At 45.8% G+C, this 9,454-nt stretch overlaps 1 protein-coding gene across 1 annotated transcript in view; it reads right to left on the bottom strand.

The window, feature by feature from the left end:
• Positions 1-7,771: 7,771 nt before the first annotated feature.
• LOC111161035 (histone deacetylase 8) overlaps positions 7,772-9,454 on the bottom strand; it is a 220,210-nt gene continuing 218,527 nt past the window's right edge. The window contains exon 11 of the mRNA XM_022524486.1: positions 7,772-8,335. Coding sequence (XP_022380194.1) covers positions 8,313-8,335 — 23 coding nt within the window. The 3' untranslated portion in view covers positions 7,772-8,312. The remainder of the gene's footprint in view (positions 8,336-9,454) is intronic.

The following is a 9,454-nucleotide window of genomic DNA, read 5'->3' as shown; positions in this document are numbered from 1 at the left end:
TTTTTTTTTTTTTAATTTTATTTATTTGAGAGAGAGAGAGAGAGAGAGAGCAAGAGAGTGCGAGAGAAAGGAATTGTTCCCGGTTTTGTCCACAGATACGGTACATAGTGGGTGCTCAAGAAATGTTTATGGAATAAATGAAAAAAAGTCTGGAAAGATAAACGCTGACCTCTAATAGTGGTTCTTGCTGAGACATGGGGTTATGAAGGAGCCATTATCTCCATCGTTTGAATGTTTTTACCGCAAAAATATATTGCAAAAAAATTCCATCACACACACACACACACACACACATGCGTGCACGCGCATTAACACACACACTCCCACTGTTTTTCTCACCAAGTAAATGGTAAGGAGAAAGGCACCATGGGTCAAGGGACGAAGGCTTTAGGACTCCAACTGAGGTAAACAGAGGCTTCTCATAGAGAGCCATTCTGGAATGGGACCTCAGCTGGCTCATTTCTCTTGTGCAGTAGCTAGTGTGATCTTTTTAAAACACAAATCTCATCAGGCCACTCTAGCTTAAAACTCTCTGATGGCTCCCTCACCTGCAGGATCTAGTCTGGCCTCCCCTGCGTGGCATAGGAGGCCCTTTATGATCTGGCTCCTGCTACTTTTCCTCCTCTCACTCATGAATGTTATTTCACCTTTTTATGATAGAAATTAAAAAAAAAAGAAATTTAAAAACACACGAGAGCAGAGAGAATGGTATATTCGACATCCATGTGTCCATTAAATCAACTTTGATCATTAACAATGGTTTTCAAATTTTGTTTTGTTCACGTCCACCGACCACTCACTGCCATACGCATGCACCTTTCCCCCTTTTGGAGTATTTTTAAATAAGCTGCAGATATATTATTTCACCTGTAAATACTCCACTGTGAATCTCTAACAGATGAGGACTTAAATATATATATTACTATCATGCTGTTACTGCACTTAACAAGATTGTCAGTAATTTCTCTTCTACGGGCCTCTCTCTTTTAAGAAAATCTTTATTACTGAAATAGACTTGATATGTCATGTTATATTAGTTTTGGGTGTACAACATAGTGATTCGACAATTCTATACATTACTCAATGCTTGCCATAATAGGGATGGTTACCATCTGTCACCATGCAATGTTATTACAGTATCACTGACTCTGTTTCCTAGGCTGTGCTTTTCATCTCCGTGACTTATTTTATACCTGGAAGTCTGTATCTCTTAATCCCCTTCACCTATTTCCCCATCCCCTCACCCCCTTCCCCCGTGGCAACTACCAGGTTGTTCTCTGTATCTATGAGACTGTTTCTGTTTTTCCTTTGTTTGTTTAGATCCCATATATAAGGGAGATCTTATGGTATTTGTCTTTCTCTGACTCATATCACTCAACATAACACCCTCTAAGATCCATCCAGGCTGTGGCAAATGGCAAGATCTCATTCTTTTTTATGGCTGAGTAACATTCCATTACACACACACACACACACACACACACACACACCCTACATCTTTATCCATTCACCCATCAGTGGACGCTTTGGGCTGCTTCCATAGCTTGGCTATTGTGAGTAATGCTGCAATAGACATAGGGGCGCATACATCTTTTCAAATTAATGTTTCCGTTTTCTTTGGGTAAATACCCAAAGTGGAATTACTGGATCATAGGGTAGTTCTATTTTTAACATTTTGAGGCACCTCCATACTGTTTTCCATAGTGGCTGCACCGGTGGACATGCCCACTCACAGTGCATGAGAGCTACCCCCTTTTTAAAATATAAATATCCTCCCCAACACGTGTTATTTGTTGTCTTTTTGATACTTGCCATTTTGGCTGCCATGAGGTGATAGCTCATTGTGGTTTTGATTTACAAATGATTTCTTACCATCACCTAGTCCATGTCCAAATTTCTCCTATTGTCTTTTTAAAAATAGATTTAAAAAATTTTTTTTGAAGATTTTATTTATTTGACAGAGATCACAAGTAGACAGAGAGGCAGGCAGAGAGAGAGAGAGGAGGAAGCAGGCTCCCCGCTGAGCAGAGAGCCCGATGCGGGGCTCGATCCCAGAACCCTGGGATCATGACCTGAGCCGAAGGCAGAGGCTTTAACCCACTGAGCCACCCAGGCGCCCCTAAAAATATATTTTTAAAAAGATTTTATTTATTTATTTGACAGAGAGCAGGAGAGATAGTGAGAGAGCACATAAGCAGGGGGAGCAGCAGAAGCAGAGGGAGAAGCTGACTCCCCGCTGAGCAGGGAGCCCGATGTGAGACTGGATCCCAGGATCTGAGGATCATGACCTGAACTGAAGGCAGATGCCCAACTGACTGAGCTGTGCAGGGGCCCCTCTCTTGTTGTCCTAAAGATACCTTTTTACAATTGGTTTGCTCGAATACTGCTTAATAGTCTGTGTTCCAACAACACTAAAGTGCTTGTCACCTCCCTAAATTTTATGTGCCTCTGCCTGGAATGCCTGCCCCCAGCCCCTGGCCTTAGATCAGCTTGAGTGTCATCACCTCTCTGTGGTCTTCATGATTGCCACAGTCTGGATCACCTTTCTCTCCTCTGTGTCCCATAATACCCGGGATAAAAGGCACTGCTTTCTTCGTACATTGTTCCTCCTTTCCATAGCTGTGTATTGAGAATTACCATAGTATCACGCCGGGCCCTGGGGATACAGCGATGAAACTGACAAAGTTCCCACCCTCCTAGCATGTATGTAGGAATAAATAAAAAATGAGTAAGATAATGATAAATGGTATACTTATTATATTATTATTATTATTATTATTATTATTGTTTTGGAATAGAGAGGGCAGGGTGGCTACAATAGATGAGGTGGCTGGTGTATTTTACCGAGGTAGTAACATGTGGCTGAAGACAGAATTAGAGGGAGCCAGTCTGGGGAAGATAGTGGGCATTCCAGGCAGAAGGACAGGCATGCACAGAGACCCTGAGGTGAAGGGTCCCTGTCTTGAAAAGCTCTATTTATGTTTGTCTTTACCTCTGCATCTGTAGCTCTCATCCTTTTGGGGAATCATATCCCTCCTCCCCTGCTTGAGTGGACACCTGGGTGGCTCAGTCCTTTAGGTTCTCAGCTCTGGATTTCAGCTCAGGTCGTGGTCTCCAGGTTGTGGTCTTGGGGTCATGGGATGGACCCTGCATAGGGCTCCAAAGTCAGCCCAGAGTCTGCTTGGGATTCTCGCTCTCACTCTCCCTCTGCCCCTTTCTCTGCTCATGGGTGTTCTCTCTGTCAAATTAAATAAATAAATGAAATCTTAAAGCAACAACAACAACAAACAATCCTTGGGTGTTGAAAATCTGAAAATGAGCTCTAGCTCCTGGCTCCGAAGAACGTGCAAATGCACAGACCAACAAATTTGCAACCTATTTCCCTATAATTCCTACAGCCAGGGAACTTCAGGAAGATTTCCTGCCCAGACTGGGTTCACCTTCAGGGCAGAAACAGGGTCTACCTCTGATACCTAAAATGTGCTCTATAGTGTGCTTTCCTTCATTGTCTTTCTGATCCCTCGAAACCTCCCCACGCTGTTGGCACAGTATTATCCCTATTTGATAGATGGAGATAAGCCTCGAAGGCGGTGTGTTACTTGGCTAATGTCACACAGCCTGAGAATGACAGGGAGGGAACTTAAACCCAGGCACTCTGAAGGGGAAGGCACTGCCAGGTCAGCTTGGGGCCCATCACTGAGCAGGAGGTTTGGAGTCTTGTCCTGAGCAAAGGCTGGGGAGAAAGAGCTGCTGGAACTTTCTGTGAGGGGCTTAGAGATGTCAAAACCTGCTCTGTCTAGGTAACTGCTTTCCTTCTTGCCCTTCCTTTTCCTTGTCCTCCTCTTCTTCCTCCTTCCTTTTTTTTTTTTTGTTGAATGATGATATTTGATTTTCTTATAAAGAAGTCTTTCTGCCTTAGAAAGAGTCTTTTAAATATAGAATTGGAAATATACTTCTCTCTCTGGGACAGCTCACAATGAATAATAGCAGAGGCAGATCCACACCCCAACACCCAACCCCAAAGGGAACCTGGCTTGGGATTTTTCTGTTGGCTTTTAAAAAAGATTATTTATTTACTTTTTTGGGACCAGGTAATGCATTCACACGGTTCAAAAATCAAAAGGTACAAAAAGGAACACAGTGCAAGTCTCTCTCATTCCCCTGCCACCTGCCACCTGGTTTCCTTGCCTGGAGGCAACCGAGGTGCCCCACTTTCTTGTGTATCTTTCCAAAGATGTCTTATGCAAATATAGGCATATCCAATACATACACACGTGCATATATATACACATAAATAAATGCATACATACATATATATGTAATTTCTTTCTTTAAATGGTTATTTTCTTAACCCTTGAGTTGCAGACACAGACTATACTCTTCTGTCTCTTGTCTCTCTACCCCTGTGCACGCCTCAGAGAGAGTGGAGGCCCACGGGGATCCTGGGAACCCAGGGTTTTCCTCAGTTTCCAGGCCCATTTTCATGGCAACCCCTGCCCCTGCACCCCTTGCCCACCACGCTTTAGACTCTTTTCAAAGTCTTTCCACCTGTGAAAATTCGCCAAGCACTCACAATGGCCCATGCGCTGTAGGAACTATTTGCCCCACTTTACCCGCAAGGAAAGAGACCCAGAAAACGTCGAGTAACTTGCTGAAAAGCGCACAACTGATGTCCTTGTGCGGCAAGGGCCGGGGAGCAGTATGGGGCTCGGTCCAGCTTGGACTTTGGAAGCCAGAAGAAAGTTGTTTACTCCAAAGTCACAGTTTAAAAATATTTCGGTGGCACTAGGTGTGGGGCCGTGGAAAAAAAGAAAAAAGAAAAAAAAAAAAAAAGGAAGGGAATTCGCAGTTTCAGCCGGGCTCGCTTTCTGGCTCTGCCACTTCTTACAACCTGGTAAGGTACTTCGCGGTTTGTAGCCTCAGTTTGCCCATCTAGAAAGTGGGGATGATAATATCCACCCAGGGGGGTGGAGAGGGACATAATATAAAAGAGAGCCATTTGTAAAATGGGGCCTATTCCGACGCTTGCTTTGCATCATCATCATCATTATTATTATTATTGCCGCTCCTTGTGGGGGGCGTTTCCTGAAGAGAAGGCAGGCTCACACCGGGGTGCAAAGCTGACCCGCCTACAAGCCACAAACCTAAGAAAGACCCTTTCTGGCCTAGTGAATTGTAAATCAGGAGCCCTCCAGCCTGACCAGTCTTCCTTGCCAGCTCGGAACCTCCGGGGTGGTTAGAACAGCCCCAGGGCCTGAGCACAGACTATTCCTCAGTGGGTGTCTCGAATTTACTTTGATCTGAAACTTTCCCTGCAGATCAATTCTTTTTTTTTTAAGTTTATTTTTCCAATTATAAAACTAGAATGTGCTGACGAGAGAAAATTTGGAAAATATTGAGAAGGAAAGGGGACAAATATGAAACCAATCCTTACACCTTCCTCCTCCGGAGAAGCCCACTTTGGTAAACATTTTGGTGTATTTCCTTCAAGTCTTTTTTACCCTTAGGCACTTATGATAATTCTTAGCAGAGCAGTTCTTTCTTTCTTTCTTTTTTCTTTTACAGCTTTACTGAGGTAAAATTGTTATACTCAAAGCGGTAAATAATTAAATGTGTAAAATTCAGGGCGACTGGGTGGCTCAAATGTTTGAGCGTCTGCCTTTGGCTCAGGTCATGATCTCTGGGTCCTGGGATCAAGCCCCAAGTTGGGCTCCCAGCTTGGCGGGAAGTCTGCTTCTCTCTCTCCCTCTGCCTCTCCCCTTGCTTGTGCTCTCTCTGTCTCCCTCTTTCTCAAATGAATAAATAAAAGATCTTTTAAACAATGTGTATAATTTGATGACTTCAGACTGTACGCAGCAACTCAGTCTGTCTTGCTGGTTTTGCGAATGCTGTGCCCACCTTTGGGTATTTCTTTCTTTTTAAAAAAAAAGATTTTATTTATTTATTTGACAGAGACAGCGAGAGAGCACAAGCAGGCAGAGCAGCAGAGGGAGAGGGAGAAGCAGGCTCTCCACTGAGCAGGGAGCCCAATGTGGGACTTATCCCAGGACCCTGGGTTCACGACTTGAGCCCAAGGCAGTGGCTTAACCAACTGAACCACCCAGGCGCCCCTGAACCTACTTTTCAAAAGGATTTTATTTTGAAGTGATCTCTATGCCCAAGGTGGGGCTCAAACTCACAATCTCGAGATTATGAGGTTACGAGTCATTCGCTCACAACTGAGCAGGACAGGGCCCCAGGCCTACTCCTCAACAAGAATTAAGTGGAAAGGAATCCTGAAGGCCATTGAGGTGCTGCACTCTCAGGAACAGGCCAAGCTCCTGGGAGGCCCCGCAGGGGTGGGTTCTAGAACTTGCTCTGGTGCACTTGGTGGCACTGGCTGTCCAGTGGGTAAAAGGTCCTTTTCATTCAGGTCCGTTCTCCTTGTGAAAGGAAACTGGAGCACTAGCATGTTCCATTTTACCGGGTGGTTGCCTCTTGGGGCCAAGGCCTTTACAGGAATTTGGGGTGATGGCTTTGGAGGTGGAGCCCCTAGAGAGGATTGGGATAGGGGAGACTGCAACCGGATCAAGCAAGCCTGTGAGACAACAAACCTTGCTGGGTGGTCTCTTGTAGGCTAGGAATTTGGAATTCCTGGTTTGCCTTCCTTGGCCTCCCCCACCCCCACCTGCCCCATTCAGTGCCTCCCCCCCTTCTATTTTTTTAAATCCCTCTTCTTTTTGGTATAAGTAAAACTTCCCTTAAGCTGAGAATGTATAATTAGAATAGCGGGCATTTGGAGTGACTGGTATTCCTAGCCAACCAGGGGCCCCAATGTTGTTTAATAAAAGCTTGGCTATTCCCATCCCGGATATGGTCAAGGCTTTTTCCACTCCCTTCTGCGGAATGCCCATCCCCCCTCTGAGGCCTGGAGAACTACAACTCACCCTAGGAGGCCTGGCTCAAATATCACCCCCTTTGAAACGCTCCAGGATGCTGTTCTGGCTGGGCGAGTTGCCTTTTCCTAGATGCTCCCCCCAGCTCTGGATTCATGTTGGTAGCAGAGTGAGAAATCGGTTGGGATCTGGATCTTCCCTTCCTTTGCCCTGTTTGGGAGTTCCTAGATGGCTAGGATGGGGCTGTGTCCTTGTCTCCTATCTCAGTCCCAGGAGTTGGAGGGGCTTTTCATAAATATTCGGGGAATCAAGTGATCAGATCACAATGTTTCACTGTCCTTTCTGCTTCATCTCACTGGTTATTCCCTGTCCCCATTTTGCCACCTTCTCTTCCTCTGCCCCCAGATGACAGTACCAACTGGATCCCTTTTTTGTCAAGTGCGCTGATCATCTACACTCAATGGGGGCAAGTATCCTTGCTATCCATCAAAATGCCTCTCCTTAGATCCACAGGCCACCTACCCTTCCCGTCCCTGACTCTCTCCGCAGGGAGGGGAGAGCTCCTCCCCAGTGTGTGGGGGTACACGCTCCTTGGTTGCAGTGCCTGTATTCTCATGAGGCCTGGATGGGCCCCAGCACAGGATGGAGCTTGGCCACATGTCACCAGGACTTAGCAGGGACACACTAGTTCCTTTGTGAGGAAGGGGTGGTGGTGGGGTGAAGTGGGATGGGGGTGGGGCTTCGTGGGGGATCCAGCGCTCAGAGAGCTTCCCAGGCGGGTCCCCAACAAACCATGGAAGCAGCAGTGTTATCCTTGATACTTCGGTGAGAGGAAATGTTCCCAACTGTGAGTGCTGTACGGGGCACTGTACAATGAGGACAACGGGACAAAGAGGTAGATTTTCAAAGATTTTATTAAAAAACAAAATAGATCCACAACCCTAAAAACAACTCAGGTAGATTTCTTCCCACCTCCCAGTCTGCCGATCAGTTCCCCTCCCCTAAGACTCCATGTGGATGGTCCTGAGGCCCAAACCCTGCCTCTGGGCTCCCCCCACCCCACAAACCAGTGACCAAAGCATCACGCTTTTCTCCAGCGCCTGATGTCTCCTTTAAGAAAATAAAAATACCCCCTCCCTGACTTGCTTAAAAATAATTTTCAAAGATTAAAAACGGCATTTGTGTGTTTTTTAAAAATAAACACTTTAAATGCTGGAAATCTCTTTCTTCCCCTAGGCCTAGCTGAGGCCTCTGGGGTGCCTGCCTTCCTCACCCCAGGAGGCCAGCTGCCACTTGGTGCCCCTTGGAAATTTTCAGGAAGTAATTTCTTCCAAATTTCCCCTGCAGTCACAAATTCCACACGTTGCTCGCATAAACACGCTGTCTTCATTACAAGCACTGCTCCTTGGCTCTGGAAACCTGATCTCTTTTTGTCAACTAGACCACATGCTTCAGATTCCCTGCAAACAGGAGAGAAAACAAAATTCAAATTCAGGTAACATATGTGAATTATACCTCAATAAAGCTGTTTTGTTTTTTTAAAAAAGGACTCGCATTTTGGGGCTTGTTCTCTTGTTGCTCCTGGGAACCTAGAGACCTCAATATATGAACAAGCCCAGGCTAGCCTGCTGTATGGTGGGAGACATACGGCTCAGTTACCCTGGCAACTGCCAGTTACCCACCAGATGAGTGAGTGAGGCCTTTGGCAGCCAGCTGGTGGCAGAACCAACTGGGTGAACCCAGCCAAAGCCAGCAGAAGAACCGCCTGGCTGAGCCCAGCCCAACTGCCAATCCACAGAGTCATGAGCTAAACAAATGATTATTTTAGGCCTCACGCTTGTGGTGCACATGGGCACACCCCCCCACCCCCCAACACAGTCAACTTCTTAGACTTCACACTTCACTAACTGTGTCAAGTTTTCCCCCACCCTCCTCAACCTTTCTTCCTGGCTTAGCTGGGCACAACCCTCCTAGCATTTTCTCTTGTGAACACATATGAAGTATGAACTAGGGGCTTTCGCCTGCCCTTGGGCCTAAGAGTCTTTCAGGGAAAAGGGAGCACCTGCAATCCTACAGATCTGAGCTCCATGAATGAAAGATTTGCTCACTTGGTCTCTTTCTCCTTGCCCCACTTGCCCAAGCAACACTGGGCTCTATACCCTGTTGACAACTTGTCCTCTGAATCAGGAAGAATGCACCATGAGGGCAGGGACCCAGGCTGTCTTGTGTTTTCGCTGATTGCCAAAGTCTAGCACAGGGCCTCACACACAGCAGGTGCTCAATAAATGGCTGCATACATGGAGGGAGGAAGGAAAGGAAAAAAGCAATCAGCACCCACTTGCCTATCTAGTCTTACTTGTTGTTTATTTAAGGTTTATTTATTTATTTTAGCAATAAAGTTTATTTCTTTCTTTAGTCATCTCAACACCCAACAGGGGGCTTGAACTCAGAACCCTGAGATCAGAGTTGTATGTTTTTTTGACTGAGCCAGCCAGGTGGCCTTCTAGTTTTAATTTTAATTTTAAATTAACATGCAGGAAAATTGACTTGATTTGTATGTGCAGGTCTATGATTTTTTA

Source organism: Enhydra lutris, unplaced genomic scaffold (assembly GCF_002288905.1).
Source record: "Enhydra lutris kenyoni isolate GAN:26980312 unplaced genomic scaffold, ASM228890v2 scaffoldscaffold81, whole genome shotgun sequence".
NCBI classification, from domain to species: Eukaryota; Metazoa; Chordata; class Mammalia; order Carnivora; family Mustelidae; genus Enhydra; species Enhydra lutris.
This window is presented reverse-complemented; position numbering and strand designations above follow the sequence as displayed.